At 44.3% G+C, this 26,901-nt stretch overlaps 1 protein-coding gene and 1 long non-coding RNA gene across 3 annotated transcripts in view; one reads left to right on the forward strand and one right to left on the reverse strand.

The window, feature by feature from the left end:
* Positions 1-20,726, reverse strand: part of LOC129405620 (uncharacterized) — a 27,952-nt gene extending 7,226 nt beyond the window's left edge. Inside the window, exons 1-2 of the long non-coding RNA XR_008630693.1 lie at positions 20,499-20,726; positions 16,825-16,945 (exon numbers count right to left, since the gene is read on the reverse strand). This is a non-coding gene — a long non-coding RNA (uncharacterized LOC129405620). The remainder of the gene's footprint in view (positions 1-16,824; positions 16,946-20,498) is intronic.
* The window catches only part of QSER1 (glutamine and serine rich 1), a 73,707-nt gene continuing 66,931 nt past the window's right edge, over positions 20,126-26,901 (forward strand). For both annotated transcript variants that reach the window (XM_055142175.1, XM_055142176.1), the window contains exon 1: positions 20,126-20,616. In XM_055142175.1, coding sequence (XP_054998150.1) covers positions 20,381-20,616 — 236 coding nt within the window. In that variant the 5' untranslated portion in view covers positions 20,126-20,380. The remainder of the gene's footprint in view (positions 20,617-26,901) is intronic.

Consider the following 26,901-nt stretch of genomic DNA (forward strand, 5'->3'; position numbering starts at 1 on the left):
TAATTTTAAGAATAATTTATAAGCATTACCATATGAATATAGATACAATTATATTCACCTCATACATATTTTTAGAGTGAATATAAGTATTAGATGTTGTATTTTTATTGAATCATAATTTGAAATATTCCAGTAACTTGTTTACTCCCATTGACTCACAAGAGGTCTTTTGCAAATTAACCTCAGAACCTGTGACAGTCACTTCCTCCCATCAGCCGCCTAGATTTGTCATAATCCATTATTGGGTGTCAGACTGTTGCTCTAAATGGAGTGAATCTAGAATTCATCATCAAGGTTGTGAAATCAGGGCTGGAGTGATAGTACAGCAGGTAGGGTGCTTGCCTTGCATGCAGCCATCCCAGGTTCAATAACTGTCATCCCATATGGTCCCCCAAGCCCCACCAGCATTGATCCCTGGATAAGAGCCAGGAGTCAGTCCTGAGCACCTATGGGTATGACCAAAAAAAAAAATTGTGAAAACACTAATATTTGTACGGCACTCTATGTTGTACTCATAATTCTTAAATATAAAAAGGAAACTGCAATGGATTCATAACTGACAAATGCTAATAATAATCAAAAGGAAAATGTCTCCGTATAAAATTAATGACATATCTGTCTTGTTTACCTCTTCTTATTCCTGTTTTACTTTTGATGGTGAATATTTTTTTTTATTTTTAAGAATTTTATTTTATTGAATCACCATGTGGAAAATTACAATGCTTTCAGGCTTAAGTCTCAGTTATACAATGCTGAAACAACCATCCCTTCACCAGTGCCCATATCCCACCACCTAAAAAAAAAAAGCACAGTACACCTCCCATCCCACCCCCGCCGTTCCCCCCCCACCTTGTAACTGATAAATTTCACTTTACTTTCTATTTACTTTGGTTACATTCTATATTTCAACACAAACCTCACTATTATTGTTAGGAGTACCCCACTAGAGCGAGACCTGTTGCAAGGAGATATGAGGTTGTGCGGCCATGGTAGCGACCGCGCGGTTTTGGATTTCTGTACTTTAGCAACTAGGTCCAGGGATATTTCTTCTAGATATTAGATCATTGCAAGCTTGTAAACCCCATCTGTGGTCGTCATAATATGGCGGTCATCACGCCCTTCACCCCCGGCAAGGAAGAGGCGAGAGAGAGAAATACCTTTCCCCTCCTGGGTGGGCATGGGGCCGAGGCTTAGTTCTCAGTCTGGAGACATTCTGCGAGGAGCTGCCCATGCCGGAAAATTTAGCTGGCGTCTGGAGTCATGCTCGTGCAGCTGCGGAGAGGCCGCACACACGTGTGGCCCCCGGGATCACATCTTGGCAGCAGGCGGGGCCGGTGCCACCCACCTTCCCAAGAGCACCCTCGTGTCCTATTGCTGCAGTTCCGTAAATCCCATCTGCGGTCCTCATAATATGGCGGTCACCACGCCCTTCAGATGGTGAATATTTTTTTATTGCTCTATTCTGTTGTGTTTCTTTCCAAGGCAATGGATTAGCATTAATCCTTAATCTGTTTTAACACAGGTTTTATGTGTAATTAAATCAGTTTTCCCTATTCTCACAAGCAGGAAATTAGTGAAAGATGTATAAAAATGGTATATGGGTGGCCAGTGCTGTGACTCAGGTGATGAGCATGTTCCTTGCTTGTACAAGGTACTGGGTTCAATCCCCAGCATCACATATCCCCTCTCTCCTGCACCGTTAGAGAGTGACCTCAACACACACAAATATAAGGAACTGTAAGCCCAGAGAGAGAGAGAGAGAGTTCAATGGATTACATGCATTCTTTGCATGCAGGATTCTCAGGCTTGATCCCCAGCACCAAATTCTACCCACCCTCCTGAGCACCACAGGAACAACTCCCAAAATTAGAGCTGAGAGTAATCTTTAAGCACTGCTAGGTGAGGCCTAAACCAGGGAGCGGGAGGAGGAGGAGCAAAGAGAAGACTAGAAAAAGACATTATAACGTTACACCTTCTGTAGGAATGATACTTACCACAGAATACTCTCTTCAAAATGGAAAAAAAAAAGCACAAATTCTGATTGCCAAACTTTTTGCATCTGTGAATATGATCGCCAAGACTGGGATGAAAATTCAGAGTAGAATTAAAAACTAGAGCAACAGGGCGCGTGCCTTGCACACGGCTGATGCTAGACCTGTCCACAGCACTGCATATGGTTCCCTACAGTCCACCCCAACTCTCAGAGCTGACATCCCTGAGTATAGATCCCTAGCTGTGCTCAGGTGTGGGTGCCCCCACAGAAAGTCCAATACTTGAGTAAAGTATCTTCTGCTTCCTGTTTACCTATAAAATTCTGATCATTTTTTCTATTTCTTAGATAATTTTTATCATATGCATATTTCTCTATATTTAAAAGAAAACGTTTTGGGGCTGGAGAGAGAGTACAGAGGGTAGGGCATTTGCCTTGCACACAGCTGACCCACACTCCCTATGGTCCCCTGAGCCTGCCAGGATTACCCCTGAGCATCACCAAATAAAATACAATAAATAAAAGAAAATTACTAACATGTCGCTAGAGATTGAGCCTTGTGCACTAATATATTTTTTTATTGAGATAGATTGCCTTCTACTTTACACCCCATAAAATGTGGTGTCTACTCCTGGTACATCAGTGGTGTGGCATATGAGATGTTACACGGCCGCAACGCAGCCTCGCACTGCAGGAATTCTAAAACTTTAAATAGGGTGATACAGCTGGAGTTAAATTTTTAACTGGATGGTGACTTTGGGGTCCAGAGGCATCTCTGCAGCTTGTTGATCTCTTCTGACATTTATTTGTGAGTCTCTGGATCATGGCTGTTAATGAGCTTATATGGTACCAGGAGCAGTTTATGGGCGTGACTGTCAGGTTCTAGAAGAACAGAGAGATTGGTGTAGATCACACATCCCCAACTCCATGTGAGCTTGGAGACTTCAGTCACAAAACAGGCATACCGGAGTTTTTCAACAAATTTACTCATGGATGAGCTCATCCCAAGGTTTTAAAGATCATAATAAGCATGATAGCTATTGAGTTCTAAAGGTTTTAAGCTGTAGGGGCAATATTGGGGCAGGTAGAGGGACTCACTTGCCACCACTTATCTGGATGCCCCAGATAAGACTCAGTCTAGTGAAGAGTCTGGAGGCATCAGACATCACTCTTGGGTTTCGGGGACCATGTGTAGTGCCAGGGATTGAACCTGGGCTGGCCTCATGCAATTAAGGCTCCCTAACCACTGTACATCTCTCCAGTCTTCATCATCCTTTTTTTTAAAGCACAGTGTATAGGGCACCTATCTTTCATGCAGCTGGCTCAGGTTCAATCCTTAGCACCACACATACACATTTCCAGGAGTGATTCCTGAGTATAGAGCCAAGATAAAACCCTGAGCACTGTCAGACTTGTCCCAAATAGCAAAAACAAACAAACAAACAGGAAAAACCATTTTCTTGAGGCTGAAGAGATAATACAAAGCTTAAGGTATCTTGCATGTAGTCAACCCCAGTTCAATTCCTGGAACCAAATATGATCTCTCAAGCACCTCCAAGAGTGATCCCTGAGGGGGCCGGAGCGATAGCACAGCGGGTAGGGCGTTTGCCTTGCACGCGGCCGACCCGGGTTCGATCCCCGGCATCCCATATGGTCCCCCAAGCACTGCCAGGAGTAATTCCTGAGTGCAGAGCCAGGAGTAACCCCTGAGCATCGCTGGGTGTGACCCAAAAAAGCAAAAAAAAAAAAAAAAAAAAAAAAAAAGAGTGATCCCTGAGCACTGGGGGGCATGTTCCCAAGAGAAAAATAAAATAAAACTATTATTTTGTACATTTCATCTTTATGGAAATTTGAAACATATATGACATACATTTATGCCTTCTGTATTATGTGTTTCCTCCAATAAACTTTGTTTTTAAAAAAGTGGTTTTCGACAGTATGGATGTTTCTCAAAAATTAGAAATTGAGCTCCCATTTGACCCAGCAATACCACTTCTGGGACAATTCCCAGAGATGCAAAAAAGCATAGTAGAAATGACATCTGCACTTGTATGTTCATTGCAGCACTGTTTACAATAGCCAGAATCTGGAAACAACCCAAGTGCCCGAGAACAGATGACTGGCTAAAGAAACTTTGGTACATCTACACAATGGAATACTATGCAGCTGTTAGAAATGATGAAGTCATGAAATTTGCATATAAGTGGATCAACATGGAGAGTATCATGTTATGTGAAAGAGTCAGAAAGAGAGGAACAGACATAGAAGGACTGCACTCATTTGTGGACTATAAAGTAACAGAATGGGAGACTAACACCCAAGGATAGTAGAGATAAGAACCAGGAGGATTGCTCCACGGCTTGGAAGCCGGCCTTACATGCTGGGGGAAAAGGCAGCTCAGATAGAGAAGGGACCACCAAGTAAAGGATGCTTGGAGAGCCCACTCGGGATGGGAGATGTGTGCTGAAAGTAGACTATAGACTGAACATGATGGCCACTTAACACCTGCATTGCAGCCCACAACACCCTAAAGGAGAGAGAGTATAAGGGAATGTGCCTGCAACAGAGGCGGAGCATGAGAGATGGGGTGGGGGTGGTGGGTGGGATACTGGGACCATTGGTGGTAGAGAATGGGCACTGGTGGAGGGATGGGTACTCGATCATTGTATGACTGAAACGTAAGCACAGAAGTTTGTAAGTCTGTAACTGTACCTCACTGTGACTCATTAAAAAATAAAATTTAAAAAAATAAATAAAATGTAAAAAAAAAGGTTTTTGAACCCAAGAGATAGTTTAGTGCAGCAGATAAGGAGCTTGCCTTGCATACAGTTGACCTGGGTTTGATTCCCTGGCATCCCATATGGTCTCCTGAGCACTGCCAGGAGTGATTTCTGAGTACAGAGTCAGAAGTAACATTGTTGTTACAACATTGAACATTGGACCCAAAACAACCCTTCCAAAAAGTTTCAGTTCAAGATAATCTACTAGAAATAAAAATGTTGCATTTTCATTATCTAGGAAGAGTGATAATTTTGAATACATATTTTTCCTAAACTTCTCCAGGAGTTTAAGCACTGCTAGATGTGAACAAAACCCATCCCTCAACAGACAATCTATTGTCCTGTTTGCTCTGTTGATGTCTGTCTATACTATCTTTCTGACTAACCTTAGTTTTCCAATTTTGCCAAGCCCATACTATTTTGTATCTTGTACTTTTGGAATGTCTTGAAAACAAGCAGTGGAAATCCTCCATCTTTATTTTTCTCAAGATTAGTTTGATTAGTTTGATTATTCAGGTATTTTGCACTTCCCAGTGTATTTCCATCTATAATGTTAATATGTTGAAAACAGCTTGTTAATCTCTATATAAAAAGGCTTTGGGATTTTTAAAATAGGAATTGCATTTAATTTATAGAAATTTGAGGAGATTCAGCTCCTTAACAATTTTGAGTCCTCCCATCTAAAATATACTTTTCAAGATATTAAGGTCTTTAAATGTTTTCTCAATGGAACACCAGGTAAAGTGTGGTTTGAGGACCCACACGGGATAGAAGATGTGCACTGAAGATAAACTATAGACCAAACAAAATGCTACTCAGTGACTCTATTGCAAACCACAACACCCAAAAGGAGAGAGAGAACAAAAGGGAGTGCCCTGCCACAGAGGTGGGGTGGGGTGGGGGGATGGGATGAGAGGGTGGGAGGGACACTGGGAAAATTGGTGGAGGAGAATGGGCACTGGTGAAGGGATGTAAACAAAATGCAAACATGAAAGTTCATAAGTTTGCAACTGTACCTCACGGTCATTCACTAATAAAAATTTAAAAAAATAGTTTTCTCAGCAGCATCTATTTGTTTTAGAGTAGAAATGTTGACTACAATAAATATATCCTTCAGTCTTTCATAAGCTTTTACTATTTCAAATGTATTTTTAATTTGATTTTTCATATCCTAGATATGTAGCCAAGAGAATTAAAAACATATGCTCACAGATTTGTATACAAATATTCATTACAGCAGTATTCATAATAACAACAAGATTTTTAAAAAATGCCCACCAAACTACAAATGTATATACAAAATGTGGTATAAAGGAAATTTAGGGAGTTAGGGAATGTAGCACAGTGGTATAGGACTGCATTGTACACATGAGAGCCCAGGATCAACCCTCAGCAGAAAAAAAGAAACAAGCAAATAATTAAAAGGAATGACTACGGTTTTTTATTTATTTATTTATTTTTTTTTTTTGCTTTTTTTTTTTTGGGTCACACCTGGCGATGCACAAGGGTCACTCCTGGCTCTGCACTCAGGAATTACCCCTGGCGGTGCTCAGGGGACCATATGGGATGCTGGGAATCGAACCCGGGTCGGCCGCGTGCAAGGCAAACGCCCTACCCGCTGTGCTATCACTCCAGCCCCTGACTACGGTTTTTTAAGTAAATTGTAACACTGTAGCACTGTCCTCCCATTGTTTATCGACTTGCTCTAGGGGGCACCAGTAATGTCTCCATTGACCAGGCGATGCACAGGGGTCACTACTGGCTCTGTACTCAGGAATCACCCCTGGCGGTGCTCAGGGAACCATGTGGGATGCTGGAAACCAAACCGGGGTCGTTGGTGTACAAGGCAAACGCCATACCCGCTGTGGTATCACTCTAGTTCCGTGTTGTTACTATTTTTGGCATATTGAATATACCACGGGGAGTTTGCCAGGGTGTGCCGTGTGGGCGGGATACTCTCAGTAGCTTGCCAGGTTCTCCGAGAGGGATGGAGGAATCAAACCCAGGTCAGCCTCGTGCAAGGCAAACGCCCTAACCACTATGCTAAACAAAAGGAATTATGTCCTGACATATGCTACAGCATGAATAAACCTTGAAAACCGTTGTGCTAAATGAAAGAAGTCAGACACAAAAGGCCATCTATATTGTATGGTTGCATTGAGATGAAACGCCAGTCTGTAAAAGAGAAAGTCGATTAGTGATTGTCAGGGGCTAGAGGAATGAGGGACCTAGCTTTGCCAATGAATGAGGTTTCTAGGAGCAGAGAGAGGTGGGGTGGGAAATAATATGAATGTTCTAGAATTAGGTGGTGGTGATGATTATTGTACAATATTAAAGATATACTGAAAACATTATATCCCCTGATGATTTAATATAGAGGTCATCCCCATAATGCTCTGCTCAGTGGTATACACTAGACGCTGGTTCGCTGGTTCGGTGCTGGACCCTGTGGTGAAGGAGTGTGTCAACCCTGGGGACCATCAGGGCTAGCCCTGACTGTGAAGGGTAAGGAGTGTGTGTGGTATGGTGTGGGGGCTGGAACCCATGTGACCTCATGCATACTAAGCATAGACCCCATCACCTGATTTATCTTTCTGCCTCCTGAATCATACACGTTAAAATGCATACTTTATTTTGGGGTGTAGCCAGCGATGCTCAAGGGTTACTCCTGGCTCTGCATTCAGGAAATACTTTTGGTGGTACTCAGAGGACCTAATGGGATACAGGGTATTGAACCAGGGTTGGCTATATGCAAGGCAAGCACCCTACCCACTGTACTATCTCTCTAGGCCCAAAATGTAGATATTTTATGTTTGTGAATTATAACTTTAAATTTGTTATTTTTCTAATTGTTTTTGTTATTACATATAAAAAATGTAATTTTAGGGTCCAGAACAATAAATAGGTAGGGCACTTGTCTTGTACGAAGCCAACCTGGGTACTAGCCCCTGTACCATGTAAGGTCCCAATGCCCTGACAGGAGTGATCCCTGAGGGCAGAGCCAGGAGCAAGCCCTAAGCACAGTGGGTGTGACCCCAAAACATATGTGTGTATGAATGTGTTGTGTGTATGTATATATGTAGTTTGTTGACCTAGTGTCCTGTAACCTTGCTTAATTCAACTGTTTCTTTCTCTTTTTTCCAATTCCTTAGACTTTTCAAAGACATAGTCATGATACTCACAGTGTGTGTGTGTGTGTGTGTGTATGTATGTGTGTGTGTGTGTGTGAGTGTGTGTGAATTTAGGGATCAGAAATCAGAACCACTAGCAAGGCAAATATGTTACCAGTGAGCTACATCCCTTATCTTGAGTTTTACCTTTTCTTTCTGTTTTTCTCAACTTATTGTACTGACTAAATTTGTGTTTCTCAGTCTCTTGACATGGATCCCTCCCCACCTTGCTTCCTTCCTTTCTGCCCCACCTCTCATACCACCTGCTGGTCCCCTAGTCTCATGCATTTACAAATTTTTAATATCTCAAGGGCCCAGAGGGGGATCCCTGATAAAGAAATGTACTAAACTATCACTGGTATAATATTGGTTGGAATTGTGTGTGAGGTTGAATGCAATTGTGGGGGATGATGACATTGTTGGAATGATAATGAAAGGTATAAGGGTCCTTCATACTATACTTTAACTTTATTTATGTCAAAAAAAGTTCTAAACAAATGAGCAATCACTATGTGCTAAGAAATTCTCTTAACATGTATGATGCTATTGAATTCTCTCACCACCTTTATAAAGCAGCTATACTTATCCAATTTAACAAAAGGAAACTGAGGCACAAAAAAATTAAGTTCAAGTGTGCTTTAAATCACACAAACTTATAAAGTAGCAGAGATAACATTTGAAATAAAAATGACTGACCCAGATTCTGTGTGTTAATCACTGTGCCTTTCGACTATCTTCACCAAGGTCTCAGAGTTTCACAGATTGCATGGGATATTGTGCTGGGAAACAAGGGAGACTCTACTTTTATTGTATTATATACTTAGAAGGAAAGTCAGCTTTTGTTTTGAAGAGTCTATAGTGTTTAAAAAATTTAAGACCTGTTACTGGTTCTGCACCTCCTATGGATAACATCTTTGGGATTGTTTCTCCTGGTTCTGATGTGAGGATGTAACTTTCAGCAGCATACCTTCCCTTGTCTTGTCCTCTTGGGCAAACTGCAGTCAATATGGTGTTGATTCAATAACTACTGAGATCTGAGGACAGCCACTTTCCCCCCTCTTTTTATTTATTTTTATTTATGTATTTATTTTGTGTGTGTGTGTGTGTTCCAACACCCATCCCTCCACTAGTGTACATTTCCTGGCACCAGTGTCCCCAGTTTCCCTCTCATCACCCCTCACCCTCCACCCCCTTTGGCACTTTTCTCTCTCTCTCTTTCTCTCTCCTCTGTCTTTCTCTCTTTCTCTCTCTCTCCTCTCTCTCTTTCTCTTGCTCTCTGTTTTTGGGCATTGTGCTTTGCAGTACAGATACTGAAAGGTTAGCTGGTATATTTCTTTATCTACTTTTGACATTCAGTTCTTATTGTCCGTGATAATTTCCAGCTATTATTCTTTATCTACTTTTGACATTCAGTTCTTATTGACCGTGATAATTTCCAGCTATTATTGTCATACTGTCCTTTCTCTATCTTACCTATGCTCCATCCCACACACACCTGTGGTTGATTTCAACCATTGACCAGTCCTGCATTGACTGCACTCATTTGTGGTATATAAATAAATATATATATATAGACATAGACATATTAGAAGATTAATATCCCCCTCTTTTAAAACTTCACTTAAGCACCATGATTTATAAAGTTATTCACAATTGTTTTAGGTATTTAATGTTCTGACACCAATCTTACCACCAGTGTGTTCAATGTCCTCAGTGACCAATGTCCTCTGTCATTGTCCCCAGTTTCCCAATGTCACCATCCCAAGCCTGCCCCCTTAGCAGGCACAAAATACTTTCCTTTATATTGCTTGTTACAAAATATACTAAAATATAAAATTACTCTTGCATTACTCTTTTAACAACCCCTTTTTGTAGTGGGGGTAATTTCTGGGATGAATGAGGTGGCATATGTATACTGGCTTTCTGAGGTTGCACATGTGTTGTGGACAGCCACTTTTTAAAAGGCATACATAAAAACTTCAATCACAACTGTCACTGTCATGTTCATCCTGTTGCTCATCAATTTGCTTGAGCGGGCACCAGTAACGTCAATCACAACACTAAAATAAAATTGTTATATAAAATAATAGAACAAGCCCGGTTTTCCCCAAAGCTGAACCCCAGATAAAGGATTGAGGCAGATGTTTTATTCAAGAGGGAACAAAAATCCTACAACAGGGGCTGGAGCAATAGCACAGTGGGTAGGGCATTTGCCTTGCATACGGCCAACCCGGGTTCGATTCCCAGCATCCCATATGGTCCCCTGAACACCGCCAGGGGTAGTTTCTGAATGCAGAGCCAGGAGTGGCCCTGTGCATCACTGGGTGTGACCCAAAAAGCAAAAAAAAAAAAAAATCCTACAACAGAATTGCTCCTGTCAGAAACACTCAAGAACTCCAGTGAGTTCCTGTGATACTAAAGAAAGCAGAATGCACAGAGACACATGGCAGGGCCTTGGAGTGGACAGGTACACCTGGAACGAGCATGAATTAAGTTAGAATTATTTTAGAGACAAACCAGGGAGTGTGATCTAGATGTAGGCACCAGAGGGACCCTCTATGACATGTCTTGAGCAATATTTTCAATGAGTTTTTGTTTGGAGGAGGGGCACACATGGTGTGTGCTCAGGGCTTACTCCTGGCTCTGCTGGCTCTGACTTAGGGATCACTCCTGGTAGAGCTTGGGGAACCTTTTGGGATGCAAGGGACTGAATCTGGTTTGGTCATGTACAAGGCAAGTGCCTTACCTGCTGCACTATCTCTCCAGTCCCTCTAGGGAGGTTTTTAAGTTATGAACAGAGCCAGAGAGATAGTATAAGAATTAAGTAGATTGCCTTGCATGCTACTGATATTGGCACATGGTCTCCTGAGCACTGCCAGAGGTCACTCCTAGGCAGAGTCTAGAATAGCCCCTGATGTCTACTGGGTGTGGCACGAGAATTAAAATATCAAACTTAAGTTGTGAGCAAGCAGCCCAAAAATAATTATATGAAAATATATAGGTGGTCTAACCAAATGCAGTGAGCATAATGAATAGTATAGTACTTACTATGTTATTTTCTTAATTTTCTCTATGAATGAATGCTTTCTGTGTGAATTCTATTCAAAAACTGAATTTTAGTGTCTCTGCTGAACAGAGAATTTGCTCATGAGAGCAGAAGAAAACTGAAAACACACAGATCAAGAGATTGGGTTTTCTCAGAAGAGATACCAACGCACTTTTGAACTTCCACAAGATTTTTGAAATGACTATATCTGGTACAAAAGAATTAAGAAATCCTTAATGACAAAACTAAATGTTACCAAGTAATTATATGCTTAGTAGTTAGTATTTATAATAACAAGCATGATAATTAGGGAAATTTTAGATGCTTCCTTTACCATCACCATATCTGGGGTTTTAGGAATCAAGAAACCACCCCTTAAGGGAGAGTTTAAGTGAGCCCTGCAGGGAAGCTTTCTGCTCAAATTATACCTAGTGTCTTTGGACTAGACTGTAGATGAGAGGAGTTGGTGCTTAAGAGCACTTGCCGTGGGTCAGAGAGACAGTCTGTATTTTATAGTCTGTATCCTAATTTTTATGTAGAATGTGACTTTATTTGCAGAGAAAAAGAAAAGGGTGTAACTTTGCAGTTGTAATTAATTAAGAATCTTGAGGGGCTGGAGCTATAGCACAGCGGGTAGGGCGTTTGCCTTGCATGTGGCCGACCCGGGTTCGATTCCCAGGATCCCATATGGTCCCCTGAGCACTGCCAGGGGTGATTCCTGAGTGCAGAGCCAGGAGTAACCCCTGTGGTGCATTGTCAGGTGTGATCCAAAAAGAAAAAAAAATCTTGAGATGACACCACCTTGAATGACCCAAGTGAATCCTAAATCCAGTGGTAAGTGTTCCATAAAGGACAGAAGAGGAACTGGGGGTGTAGTCTAGTGATAGATCACCTGATTCACTCCAAAGCATGCCCAAAACAGTAACAACGATGGTCCTTATTCCCCTGATCCTGAAAGAGCCCCCAGTACAGTATTGGGCTCCACTAGCATGCAACAGGGACGAATGGAGATGTTGGAGACAATGGAGATAGTGTCATCCTGTAGTTCGAACAGGCGCCAATAACATCTCCATTGTGAGACTTATTGTTACTGTTTCTGGCATATCCAATATGGGATATCCGATGAGCAACGGGATGACAGTGACAGTCACAGTTTTTGGCATATCAAATATGCCATGGGTAGCTTGCCAGGCTCTGCCGTGTGGGCCAGATACTCTTGGTAGCTTGCCAGGCTCTCTGAGAGGGATGGAGGAATCAAAACTGGGTCGGCCGTGTGCAAGGTAAACACCCTACCCGCTGTGCAATCACCTGATACAGTGATCATCATCATCCCGTTGATCTTCGATTTTCTCCAGCGGTCTCAATAACGTCTCCATTCATCCTAGCCCTGAGATTTTTAGAAGCCTTTCATTACTCATCCTTCCCAATAGTGCTGCATTGGAGGCTCTTTCAGGGTCAGGGGAAAGAGACCCATTATTGTTACTGGTTTTCGCATATGAATACGCCACAGAAAGCTTGCCAGGCTCTTCTATAAGGGCAGGAAATTCTCAGTAGCTTGTCAGGTTCTCCTTCTCTATAAGAGGCTATAAGAGGTCTTCTAGGAGCTTTGTTTCATAGTCTCTGGATCTTGGCCATTGGTGAGATTACACCGCGCTGGGGGCAGTTTGTGGGTGTGACCGCCTAGCTACTGGAAAATGGGGGATCTGAGCGGAAGAGGCCCAGTCTGATCTGAGCAGGCTTAGAGATCTCAGACTCGGGTCCAACACACCTGGGTTCCTTCCTTCACGAGCAAGGCTCATCCGAGCATGTGGAGAGAGGCCTTGAGCATGGCAGTGGCTGGGTTCTGGAGGTCTTCAACTGTGGGGAGTCTGCTCGAGGCAGGGAGAAAAACTCAACCCACCTCCTCCAAGGGATTCCAGTGAAGACAGCCAGGTGTGGGGACAAGCTGCCATGGTGCAATGATACAGTGATATATATATATATATATATATATATATATATATATATATGTATTTTGTAAAAGTAATTCACAATAGTTCATTATCCCTATCTTCTTATAGAACAAAAAAAGAACTACTAAGGTAGGAAAGTAAAGGCAAAATTGATTGTCTTTCATGAAAAGAAGAATCTTAAGTATTATAACAATTTGGCCAAAATCAATTACAACTTTGAAAGCACATCCTCTGGCTTGCTAGAAAACTAATCCAAGACCCTAAATTGGAGTTTTTAGCATGTCTTCTCTTCACTGCCAGAGGTTGTCAGAGATGCAGTTTTGCCCTGTAGAAATTACTAGCTTTGACCTGAGCATGGTGTGGAAATTACAGCCACCTTTCTGGATGAGGAAAGGATAGCAAAAAGATAAAACTGGAGCCCACCATCAAAAGTATAGTTTTATAGACAATTGTCTGTGGTATCAGTGGTGTAGTGGGTTTGCCACTTTATTATATAGCTCAGGAGATCATGTGCTTAATATCTTCAGGATGCTGAAGAAGATCAACAGGCTTCAGAATGAATTTGGCAGTTAGAACAGCACCACCTCAGGTGATGAATGTAGCTCAGGGGCAAAGCACATGTCCTATATGTATGAGGTCGTGGGCTAGAGCCCCCCAATTTTTTTGGGGGGGGCTTTGGGGTCACACCTGGTGATGCACAGGACTTACTCCTGGCTTTGCACTCAGGAATTACTCCTGGTGGTGTTCAGGGGACCATATGGAATGCTGGGGATCGAACCCGGATTGACTGTATGCAAGGCAAATGCCCTACCCACCGTACTATCGCTCCAGTCCATTTTTTTTATCTCATTTTTTGGTATTGTGTATTTAGTTACTGGAAAACACATTTGTTCCCTTTTGAATTCCCAATATAAGACTGCTACAGTTGGGCCAGAGAGCACCAAGACTGAAGCAAATATTTTGTATGTGGAAGCCCCATGTTTGATCCCTCGTTCGATCACTGACAGGTGTTATTCCCAACAAATATACTCTAGTCACAACACACACACACACACACACACACACACGTAAAAGAAGACAAGACAGATGCACAGAGAAAGCAATGTGTAGACCAGCTAGATGTTGGAAGAATGTGGCCACAAACCAAGGAACGCTACAAGAAATAGGGAGTGATGAGGAAGAACTCTTTTCTAGAGTCTCCAGAGTACTTATGGCTCTGTGGTATCTTGATTTCTGATTTCCAGTTCCCAGAACTATGAGCCAATTAATTTCTGTTGTCTCTAATCACCAGCTTGCAATCATTTGTTGTAGCAACCAAAAGAAAGTAACATAGGTGGTAAAACCAGTGGTGAAAGAATGTTACCTCAGGAATTTACAAAGGTCTTAATGTACCCACAACACACAACATACTTGTTAATTATAAAAGAAAACATAGTTACTCTTCTGTGGAGAAAATTGCTATAGATCCTGAAACCAAGTATTTTTCTGAGGAGAGGGCGGATATTATGAGTTAAACATATCTGGTCTGGGGATCCTCTGGTACTATTGTTAATTTTCATTTGTTTGCAAGCTTTGGGGAGTTATTTAACTGTATTACAACTTAATTTCTTGGGCTTGTGAAAATAGCATAGAGGTGGAGATTCTTTCCTTGTATCAAGCAGACCCTGGTTTGAATCCCTGACACTAAGTATGATCTCCTGAGCACTGTCAGGGATCACTCCTGAGCACAGAGCAAGGGATAGCCATTGAGCGATGGTCTGTTGGCTATGGTCTCCTACCCCCCACTCAAAGATTCAATTTCCTAAGAAATGGGGATAATTATCAGCAACACCCTCATATTAAGGACATTTTGCTTTCTGTGCTGGCACTCATTGTGAGGGCACTGGCTGCCCCCTCATCATGCAGATCAATAGATGAGTTTGTAGACCTGTATATATACAGAAATGCTCCCTCAGCAATTGTATCATCATCAATGCCGAGGACCACACATGCACCTGAATAAAATTTGGGATGGATTAAGTGATGGGTAGGTTCAGTGGCTAGTTTATTATTTTTATTTTTGTTATTACTATTATTATTTTTATTTTTACAGACTTACAACTTTCCATGCTTGTGTTTCAGTCATACAATGCTTGAGTACCCATTCCACCACTAGTGCCTGTACTCCACCACCGATGATCCCAGTATCCCTCCCACCCTCCCACCCCATCCCCTCCCACCCCGCCCCACCTCTGTGGCAGGGCATTCCCTTTTGTTCTCTCTCTCCTTTTGGGTGTTGTGGTTTGAAATAGATGCACTGAGTTGCCATCGTGTTTGGTCTACAGTCTATTTTCAGTGCGCATCTCCTATCCCCTGTGGGTCCTCAAACCACGCTTTACCTGGTGTTCCCTTCTCTTTCTGAGCTGCCCCTTCCTCCAGCATGTGAGGCCAGCTTCCAAGCCTTGGAGCCAACCTCCTGGTTCAGTGGCTAGTTTAAAATCCAGCAGGGGACTGGAACGATAGTACAGTGAGCAGGGTGTTTGCTTTTCATGCAGCTCATCTGGTTCAATACTCAGCATTGCATATGGTCCCCAAGTACTGCCAGGAGTAATTCTTTTTCTTTCTTTTCTCTTTTATTTTTTGCTTTTTGGGTCATACCCAACGATGCACAGGGGTTACTCCTGGCTCATGCACTCAGGAATTACTCCCGGTGGTGCTCGGGGGACCATATGGGATGCTGGGAATTGAACCTGGGTTGGCTGCATGCAAGGCAAACGTCCTACCCACTCTACTATCGCTCCAGCCCCAGGAGTTATTCTTGAGTGTAGAGCCAGGAGTCACCCTTAAGCATCACCGTGTATGACCCAAAGAATCTAAATAAATAAATAAATAAAATCTATGTGGGGCACATTCTCTGGTGCCTACAACATAGTCCTTGATGTGTCCTCTCTTTCTTTCTTTTCTTTTTTTTTTTTTTTGCTTTTGGGTCACACCTGGCAATGCACAGGGGTTACTCCTGGCTCTGCACTCAGGAATTACCCCTGGCGGTGCTCAGGGGACCATATAAGATGCTGAGAATTGAACCTGGGTCAGCTGTGTGCAAGGCAAATGCCCTACCTGCTGTGCTATCACTCCAGCCCCTCTCTCTCTCTCTAACCCACTCTCTCATCCATTCTCTTTCTCTCTCTCTCCCTTAAATTTTTCTAAATAAAAGTATTTACTTAAAAGACGTAACTCGATGTGGTGTCCAGGATCAAGGCCAATGGCTAGGGGGGCCAAAGAGATAGTACAGTGGGAAGAGGGTTTCCCTTTCATGTAAATGACCCAAGTTTGTTCCCCACTACCCTTGAGTGATAGTACAGCGGGTAGAGTGTTTGCCTTGCACGTGGCCGACCCAGGTTCGATTCCTCCATCCCTCTCGGAGAGCCTGGCAACCTACCGAGAGTATCCCGCCCACACGGCATATCCTGGCAAGCTCCCCGTGACGTATTCGATATGCCAAAAGCAGTAACAAGTCTCACAATGGAGATGTTACTGGTGCCCGTTTGAGCAAATAGATGAACAACGGGATGACAGTGCTACAGTGCTACCCTTGCCAGGAATAATCCTGAGCACAGAGCCAGAAGTAAGCCCTAAGCATTGCCGGTTGTTGTACCGCCTCCAAATCTATTACCTAAGATACAGCACATATGTATTTAATACATATTGATTAACTGGAGATTTTGTCTACAGAACCGAGCTTACCCGGTGGGGGTTGGCTAAGAGAGGCCATTGGAACACTGGTGGAGAAAAGTGGTATTCTGGTGATGGACGTGGTGCAGAAACAATGTAATTATACTTTACGTGGCACCTCAATAAAAATGGTAAAGAGGGGCTGGACATGTAGTACAGTAAATAAGGCACTTACCTTGCACACAGTTGACCTGGGTTTGCTCCACAGTGCTCCGTATGGTTGGTCCTCTGAGTCCACCAGCAGTGATCCCTGAACACAGAACCAGGAGTAAGCCCTGAGCAAAGCTGGGTATACCCTGAAAGCAAGCAAACAAACAAAAAATGGTAAAGAAAAAAAATAAAATAGCAAAAAAAAAAAAAAGAAAGAAACTCATGATTGGAATCAGAGCAATAGTACAGTAGGTGGGAGGCATGCCTCGTATGCAGCTGACCCTTTTGGATCCCAGGCACCACTTATGGTCCCCTGCCCCGTGAAGACTCATCTCTGAATGCAGAGTAGGGAGTAAGCCCTGTTGCTTGCCTTGCATATGCCACCCAGTTTTTGATCCCTGGCACCCCATATGACTCCTGGAGTCTGCCAGAAGTTGAGCACAGATCAGGAGTAAACTCTGAGCACCACTGGATATGGCACAAAAACCAAGAAAAGAAAAAAAGGGGGTGAGGGGGAAGAATCTCATGATCTGCAAGATCTGTATGATCTGTAAGAGAGAAAAGATATGCAACTAATTGTAATGCAAAATGGTAGTGTTGAATATTGTCAATGTAATGAGTAGCAAAGGGCAGTTAAGAAGAAAGCAATTGATGGGGGAAATGCCATGTTTGAGCTGAATCTTGAAAGATGAGTATTTCTACAAACCCTCATTTGTAGAAATGAATAGAAAAACGGAATGAATATTGGGGCTGGAGCAATAGCACAGCGGGTAGGGCATTTGCCTTGCACACAGCCGACCCAGGTTTGATTCCCGGCATCCCATATGGTCCCCTGAGCACTGCCAGGGGTAATTCCTGAGTGCAGAGCCAGGAGTGGCCCCTGTGCGTCACCGGGTGTGACCCAAAAAGCAATATATATATATATATATATATAATATTATTATTTAAGAGCAACAAAATCCACTGCAAATTTTTAACACTGTCTAGATCAGATTTAAGGAGCTTGGTTGCCTAATACTTGAAAGACAGAATCAGCATGATAAGTTTAGGGACAGCAGTATATTTCCAGGAGGGAAAGACATTTTCCAAATAATATGAATTTTACCAAAAAGGATTTATTTTATTTTATTTATTTATGCTTTGCTTTTTTGGGTCACACTCGCCGATGCACAGGGGATACTCCTAGCTCTGCACTCAGGAATTAACTCCTGGTAGTGGTCAGGAGACCATTGGGATGCTGGGAATCGAACCCGGGTTAGCCCTGTGCAAGGCCAATGCCCTACCCGCTGTGCTATTGCTCCAGCTCCCCAAAAGGATTTATTGATGTTATCTGCAGATACATTACAACACTGAAAACATACTTATATGATTTAGGGTAAACTAAGGAAATTTCATTTACAAGGCAAAGAAACATAGCATGTTTAGTAATAATATTTAAAAGTACTTGCTAAAATTTCTCCTTAATATTTTTTTCTGATTTATGTGGCATAAACAAATTACATAATGGTGTGAGAGACTATAAAGGTTTTATTGCTGCTTGTTTGGTATTGCCTGCATAACTCACACTGAGTACCAGTTGTGGGTATCTTAAACTAAGTGCCATAAAACATTTATAGCACACTAGTCCACGGCCTACACTTACCGTAGAAGAAAAAAAAATTAGTGCTCACAAAAATACTTATAAATGCAATTGCTTGAGCGAAAACTTTTTGTTTTATTTAGATTACAGATCTCCAGGCTGCAGTAAGAAAATAAATGCTGTAACAAAGATTTATGTGTTTTCTCTGCAGGATCTCAGATTATCAGGCAAATTCCATTCCCAAGGAAAACCACTTTCCAAAGATATCCTCAGTTAAACGCATTCTGGAATTAACATAAAATTGGCAATGTCCCTTGTGACTACAAGTTTGAATTCATTTGTAAATAACGGCCACTCACTTCCTCGCTTCCCCACCCCCGGACCGGACTCCTAGCATCACAGGTGCCGAAAGGCTTTCAGAAAGGAATGAATAGGGACAAAAGGATGTAGGCGCCTGGAGGAAAACAATCTCTTAGAACTGAAATAATCTCTGACCCGCAGATCCAACAGCGGATCCAACCAAAACTTAAACTGCTTTAAAAGTATTGATTAAATTTATTAGGCCATCGACTATTTGCTTAAATCTTTATTTTAGGTTTGAGGGATAACATAATAGGTGTGAAAACAGTATTGATTTCCTAAGCGTAGTGGACAATACATAGTTTCAAGTTTTAATTCATGCAGTAAGGACCAAACGATTACTTTTTATGAACTCCCAGTTTCACTATTCACGCGTCACACAAATCGGATACACAATAGATCCTCAAATAAAGATCAAATTACGCCCGGACCCTACAACAGCCTGGAGGTCAGGTCGGTAATGTTTGGGTAGAGTCCGGCTGAATGAAGTTTCCATACTCAAACAAACAAAAAACTCCAACGCCGAGTGTGCCGAGTGAGTTTAAATTTATTCTAATTAAAGTCATCCAGATGGCGGCAGGATTAATCAATGAAGAGGCGGTATTTATCTTGGGATAGACGATTCCGAAAATGCAGAATCAAGAAAAATCCCCAATGTGGGGGTGGGGAACAACTAATAAGCGCCCCGGGGAAAGATCCTTTCAACCCAGGACTGAAAACAAATACGTCTGAATTGGAATCTCTTTGAATATAAATCTCCCCCTAACAGCAGGAAAAGGGTCCTCTGAGCCCAGCGAGTTCAGGGGGCAGGAAGGGGAGTCAGCGGAACTGGGAAACAGCGCGCTCAGCTGTTTCTGCTTTGGGACTCGGCGCCGAGGAAAGAAGGCGCGAAGTGTGGGGAACTGAGTTATTTTCGAGTCGCGCGCACACACGCACGCACGCACGCACACACACAGATGCGCACACATCCGAAGACACACAAAACTCCCAGGGTCAACTATCCCACCCCAGGCACGGCGTTGACATGCCTTCCCGTGGGCAGCCCTGGACGCTGGGTTTCCGCTGCGCAACCGCCTCCCGGGCGAGGGGCCCCCGCGGCCGGCGCCCTCTTCCCACGCGGGGCGCGCGGGGACCGGGGCAGCTCCCCGAGGGGCGGCCGCGGGCTGGGGACCCCCGCGACCCGCGGCCCCCTCTCCCCGAGGCCGGGCTCGCGCCTTCTCCCGGGGCCGCGGGGCGGGGGGGGGAGGAGAGGCGGGGCTGAGGGAGGTGGCGGTGTAGGGGTGGGGGGGGGACGGGAGGTGCATCCTGGGAAATCCAGCAACATGGGGCGCAGCGGCCGCCGCCGCCGCCGCCGCCGCCGCCGCGGCGAGTCCCGGCCGCGGGAACCGCCGCTTCGCTGACGCCCAGCTGCGGCCTGGCCCGCGCGCGCGTCGCGGCGGCCCGGGTGCCCCCCGCCACGCACTGGCCCAGCCCGCCCTCCGCCCAGCCCGCGCGCCGGGGCCATGTGAGGGGGCAGCTCCCTCGGTCGCCGCCTCCTCCTCCTCTTCCTCCCCCCCGCCCCCTCCCTCCCCTCCCGCCCCCCTCGCTCGGGGCCCTGGAGGAGCCCCCGCTGCAGCCCGCCCTCCCCTGAGCAACCCCCACGATGGACAGGAACTACGCGACCTCCGGCTTCGCCGAGCCGCCGCCGCCGCCGCCCGCGCCCCCCGTCGCCCCCGCCAGCGCCGCCGCGCCACCCCCCGCCCCTGCCTGGGCCTACGAACCCCGCGCGATCGCCGCCACCAGCAGCAGCAACGGCGGCGGCAGCGGCGGCGGCGGCGGCGGCAGCAGCAGCGGTAGCGGCGGCGGCAGCGGCGGCAGCAGCCCCAGCCTCAAGCCCAGGTAGCGAGGGTGGGCGGCGGGGTCGTGCTGCGCCGGGCAAGGCCGGGGATGCATTTGGGGCCTTCGCCCCTTGTGCAGGCGCAGCCCCGGGGTCCGGGCGGGGCGAGGGAAGCCCGCCACTCACCCCCCCCCCCCCGTCCCACGCCTTCTTCTCCCCCCCCCCAGCCTCGGCTGGAGAGGAGACTGAGGACTCCCAACGGGGGCGTGGGGTGGAGGGGGGGGGAAGAGGGGCGTCCGGGGCAGGATTCGCGCCTGGGGCTGGCTCCCGAGACGCCCCGGCTGCAGGCAGGCAGGGCCGGGCGGGAGAGTCGTGGGTTTTCCCCGTCACCTCCCGGGTCCCGGGCTCTTCTCACATGGTGAAGTTTGGGTTCGTGGCTGAACTCGGCGGATCCCGGAGACTCTCGGGAATGACTCCGGGCCGGGAGGTGGTGGAGGGCGCCCCCCCCGCCCCCACCCCGCAAGGAGTCCGGGGCAATGACATTCCATTGTAAGGAACCTCGGCGGCCGACAATGTGGTCTGGGGTGTGGGGCTGGGGGCCCGCCGGCGCAGGGGAGGGGAGGCGGGAGTGGGAGAGGCGCCGAGCCGGGGTCCCCCTGGCACTGGGGGGCGGGGGGCGGGTAGACCCGGGATGGCCGGGCTGCAGAAGTCCGGCCCAGGAGGGCGCCTGGTGGGGGCGCGAAGGCAGCGCCGAGGCTGGCTGACATATGTTTGCAGCGGTGGCCCGGCCAGGAGCTGTTTCTCGTCCACGCGTTCAAAGTTACTCAGGGGTTTCCTCCCCTTTCCCCAGCAATAGGAAGTGAGGAAATCTCTTCGCCTTCTGTGTCTTGGTGGGGGGGGGGGTGGACTTAAGAGTGGAGCAGCCACCGGAGAGATGGGGATGGGGGTGGGGTGGGGGGCGTTGGGGGAAAGAAAGCTGCAGAGGGCCGTTAAAGGTTGCAGAACCGGCGCCTGCTTCTCCGGCCTCGGCTTCATTCTCCAGCCCCGGGTTCATTGTGGAGCGCCGAGGTTCAAGAGTTCATCTTTTTTGCTCTCGCCTGACCGAGGGAATTTAAAATGTTGACTCTCGCTCCATCTGGAAGCTCGCGGGAAGCGTGTGCTAGTGGCCCACTGAGAAACGGTTCCTTTGAGTGATGGCTGGAAGGCGTGGTCTGCTTGGGGACGGTTCGGAGCGGGGTGTTTCAAAGCCACCTCCGGCGAACAATGCAGGATCTGGTAGGTGCGGGCTCTGAGCTCTGATTGCGAGGGGACCGGGGAATCCTGGGTTGCTAATGACTTCATCCCCAGCTCCCCGCAAGCAAGCAAGCTCCGCCGCAGGGTGATCGCATCAGATTTCTTCTTATTGTCACAGCAGAAGTGAACTTTTATTTATTTTTACCTTGCATATTTTTACAGTGTACTGGGTTCGCCTCTTTGTTTTTTTTTTAGGAAAAGTTCCACGTTCGTGATTTGGAGACGGTGTGGGAAGGGTAGCTGTGGCCTTTGTCTTTCGTAGCACCTTGGGGGTGATTGTGAAAGAATGAGAAAAATTTGGTTCCAAAAAAGGGAAATAAGGCTTCTTAGAATATTTTCGGTGCTTTATGAAAACCAAACAAACACACTAGGATTTAAGAATAAAGAATGTGATAGATCAGTATGGAGCTAAATAATTAAATGCTGAAGGCATTTAGAAATAGTCTGAACTTTCTATTATATACAATAAAGGCATTTTAGGAGTTTTATGAAAGATGTTGGGCACTTTCCCATTAATTTTTCTTTCCTTGGTAATTTGATTATCATTATTCACTAATTTTTTCATTGAATATGATAGTTTACAAAATAAGAGTACTTTCTCTTCAGTGGAGCAATGACAGAGGTATTTGTGCTACATTTTTTTTGTTTCAAGTAAAAAAATGTTTATTAGGTAAAATTAAACTAAAATGCTGCCTAGTTATTTCTATTATTTCTTTTAGCAGAATACTTCTGAGGCAAGAAACTAAAATCTACTTGTCATATTTTCCAAATGTTATTTATCAAAGTAACAAAGAATGACTTCCAAACACATTTGAAAACAGTAAGTAGATTCATTTAGAACACATAATCTAAAAGAGATTTATTTATTTCTTTGTTTATTGGAAGTTATTGACTCATGTTAATTCGTCCAACACCTTTTTGAAAAATATTTTAGGGGTGGGGTCAGCTAAATTATACCATGTAAAATTCAGGCTTTCCCCCCTCCCCCACCAACTTGCTTTGTTAACATTTTGTGTTGGGATCAGGCCATCTGTACAGGGCTCCACACATTTCTTAATTGTACCACATTTTATTCCTCAAACTGTGCAGTATCTTCAATTTCAGATAGAAAATACTGAATCTGAAATATGCCCTGCAAATCTCTTACTATGTTTTCCGATGCTTATTCATAATTTTACAATATTGAGAATGTTTTTTCAGAATACAGGCATCAGTTGACTGTTCTTGTTTGCCTTGTGGCAGTTTCTTCTTGAGGTGCAAATGAGTACTAGTCCTGATTGTGATATGGATACTTATTCATAAAGAATTAGCCTGTCTGTCACATTGTTTCCAGTAGCCTATTCAGAAACTCACAGAAATGACACTCCGTTTCTTTGTTACTGACATAGGATCTAACATCCCACTTTACTGCATTGCTTTGCTTAATCCTGAATTGCCAAATGGGCAGGAACTGAAGGGAAAGAAGCATGGTAGACATTTCTTAGAGTTTGAAAGGATACTTTTTGGGGTATAGCAGTTCCATCAGGTGCCAGGTATTTCTATTGTTTTAGCAATTGAAAAAGGGAATGGAGAAACCATCAGCATTTTTACCTCTTAAGGCTTATATTTCGACTAAGTAGAATATTTCTACTAAGGTTATGCTTTGAAATTCAGGAGTAAGAACTGTCTTATAAATCTTTTTATTTGTCCTCTTCTCAAATGAGCCTATCTTTGTTTCCAACCATGCACTTGGAAATACTTTTCTTGGAACTCTTAGACAATCTGAATGCCACTGCCTGCACTTGGAAATAAGACTGTCAAAAGAAAACTGCAGATTGGCTTTATCTGATAGTTATATCTTGTGCAGAACAGGAGGAGATAGGCTGCTTCATCATGGTGATGTTAGATGATACTTTCATAGTTGAATATGTACTAGAAATTGACTAAATGAAAATGTTTTACAACACCATATGTTTGCTTTTAGCTTTTTTATTTTTTGCTTTTTGGGTCACACCCAGCGATGCTCAGGGGTCACTCCTGGCTCTGCACTCCGGAATTACCCCTGACCGTGCTCAGGGGACCATAAGGGATGCTGGGAATCGAACCCGGGTCAGCCGTGTGCAAGGCAAACGCCCTACCCGCTGTGCTATCACTCCAGCCCCTGCTTTTAGCTTTTTTTTTTTAAAAAAAAAAAAACTGGAACAGTCAGGTAGTGTGGTTTATTTTTCCCCCATCAGTTTTATAGAATTTCCTAATATTGGGACCAGAGATAGTATAGTGAGGAGGGTGTTTGCCTTGTACACGGCTGATCCAGGTTCGGTTCACATCATCCCATATGGGCTCCCAAGGACCACCAGGAGTTATTTCTCAGTGCAGAACCAGGAATAACCCCTGAACATCGCCAGGTGTGACCCAAAAAAGACCCCCCCCAAAAAAAAGAATTTCCTAATGTTTAGTTCTTCCTGTTACAGTATGAATGTGTAATAGATATGATTGTTACCATTCCCCCAGTGACCAGCTTCTATATGAAAGACATTATAGTAAGTTTTAAATGTAGAGTTTCTTTGTGGGCTTTTGAAAGACCTTGTAAGATGACAGTTGTTAAGGACCTCCAAATAAATTATTGAAAGGTCATTTTAAACAAACTGTTCAGAAATTAATTCCCATAGAAACCATTGGAATAGTTATTATTTACCAAGCCACTAATTTGTATTTGCTAGCTTGTTTTAAATAGTACACTTCTTTAGGGGAGGGCGGATCACACTCAGCAGTGCTCAGGGTTCACTCCTGGCAGTGCTCAGGGGACCACACTAGATACTGGGGATTGAACAAGCATCCTATCCCTTATTATTGCTCCACCCATCCCCCCCTTTTTTTTCCTTTTGGTTTTGAGCTACACACTCAAGGAATATTTTCAGCTTGTTGCTTGGGTATTGCCCCCAGCAGTGTTCAAGAGAGTACAGTGCCAGAAATTAAACCTAACCATGCACTTAGCCCTTTTAGCTATTACTCTGGCTCCAATACATTCATTTATAAAAATTCTCAGTACAGTCTTTTAATGTAGTAGTTATTGTTGTATTTTTTTTATTCATCTTTTTTTTTTTTTGAAATAGGTTTATTGGAAAGGAAAAGGGTAAAAGAAGGAAACTTCCCCCAACACAGAGGAACTTAGTATAGGACTAAATTCTTTTTTTTTTTTTTTTCTTTTTGGATTACACCTGGCTCTGCACTCAGGAATTTCTCCTGGTGGAGCTCAGGGGACGATATGGGATGCTGGGAATCGAACCTGGGTTGGCCGTGTGCAAGGCAAATGCCCTACCTGCTGTGCAATTGCTCCAGCCCCAGAACTAAATTCTTACCTTGTTTTTTGAAGAGTACTATACACTAGCCACATGGTTAGTAAGTAGTGGAACTGGGATTTATATGTGGCCAGAAGCCCACATTTTTAACTATATTCCCCACTGCTGTAAGGTAAAATAGTTTAGTGCTGTAATATACCTGTATTATGAGTTAAAGGAGCCTTTGTTGGCTGGCCTGAAACCTAATCATTGTTAGTATCCTTATTTCGGTATTCTTTGTTATTGTTAATTTCTAATTGGAGCATGCTTCCTTACATGTCATAGCTCTTTCCCGCCTCAGTCTCTGGTTCACTACTTCTACCCTTTTCTTCACTAGTTCTCCCTCTTCTGATCTAATTTCCTCATGTTGGGATTAATACTATTTTTTGTTCATGGTGTGCTCTGCGCTAAGTAAGTGTATTACTTCTGTGCCCAATACAAGATGCTGTGCCCAATGTAGTGTATTATTTCTGTGTCTGTGTATGTGCGCCTGAAGCCCAAATTTCTTGCGAGCACCTCATCACATACCCAGCTTTCTCCTTTAGCTTTTATGTGAGTAGATAAAGGGCATTTAGTGATAAGCATATGTTTCCTCATCTGTCCACCTCTGCTTCTCTAATGAAGCCCTTCTTAGTAAGTTACAGAATTATCCACCTGGGTATTCAAGTCAGAATCTGGTAATGTGTTTTTAGTCACCAAGCCATGATGCTGTTGTCTCTCACTCTGGTTTTTGGCCATGCCTAGTAGTGCCCACCAGAAATGGGCTCTGGGGACCATATATGGTGCCTGGGATCAAATATAAATTCTGCCATACATACAGAGAGACAGTATAGCCAACTACCCTGTTGGCTATACTGTCTCTCTGGCTCCCTGTTGCTCTCACCTAAATGTATCTTAAAGCTGACTGCACATCCTTGTTTTCATTCCTCCATGCTAATCAAAGCTATCATTACTTTTCACTTGAATAACTTTAGTAGCTTGCTAAATTATCTTGAACATTTTTTTGGAGGGGGGGTGGCTTTTTGGGTCACCCCCGGCGATGCATGGGGGTTATTCCTGGCTCTGCACTCAGAAATTAATCTTGGCGATGCTCGGTGGACCATATGGGATGCCAGGGATCAAACTTGTTTGGTTGCATTCAAGGCAAATGCCCTACCCGCTGTACTAGTGCTCCAGCCCCATTGAACTTTTTCTTCCTCCTTCAACTCATCCTTTTAGTAGTTTCCAGGATGATTTTTTAAAACAAAAAATTAGCTTCTCCCCATCAACTCCACGAAGAGATTGTATATGACTTTCAAGCACAATTTATCCAAAACATGATTATCGGTCTAAGTTATAACCTGTTCTTCCTTAATCTTCCCCACCTCAAAAAATGATATACCAGGGCTGGAGCAATAGCACAGCGGGTAGGGCATTTGCCTTGCACGCGGCCGACCTGGGTTTGATTCCCAGCATCCCATATGGTCCCCCGAGCACCGCCAGGAGTAATTCCTGAGTGCATGAGCCAGGAGTGACCCCTGTGCTGGGTGTGACCCAAAAAGCAAAAAAAAAAAAAAAAAAAAAAAGATATACCATAAATTTTGTAACTTAGGCCCAAAGACTAAGTGATCTACAATTCTTTTTCTGTTTTTGTTTGTTTGTTTGTTTGTTTTTGGCCCACAGCTGGCTGTGCTTAGACTTACTCCTGGCTTTGTGCTCAGAGATCACTCCTGTGGGGGCTCAGGGCACTCAATGGGG

This window comes from Sorex araneus, chromosome 6 (assembly GCF_027595985.1).
Source record: "Sorex araneus isolate mSorAra2 chromosome 6, mSorAra2.pri, whole genome shotgun sequence".
NCBI lineage: Eukaryota > Metazoa > Chordata > Mammalia > Eulipotyphla > Soricidae > Sorex > Sorex araneus.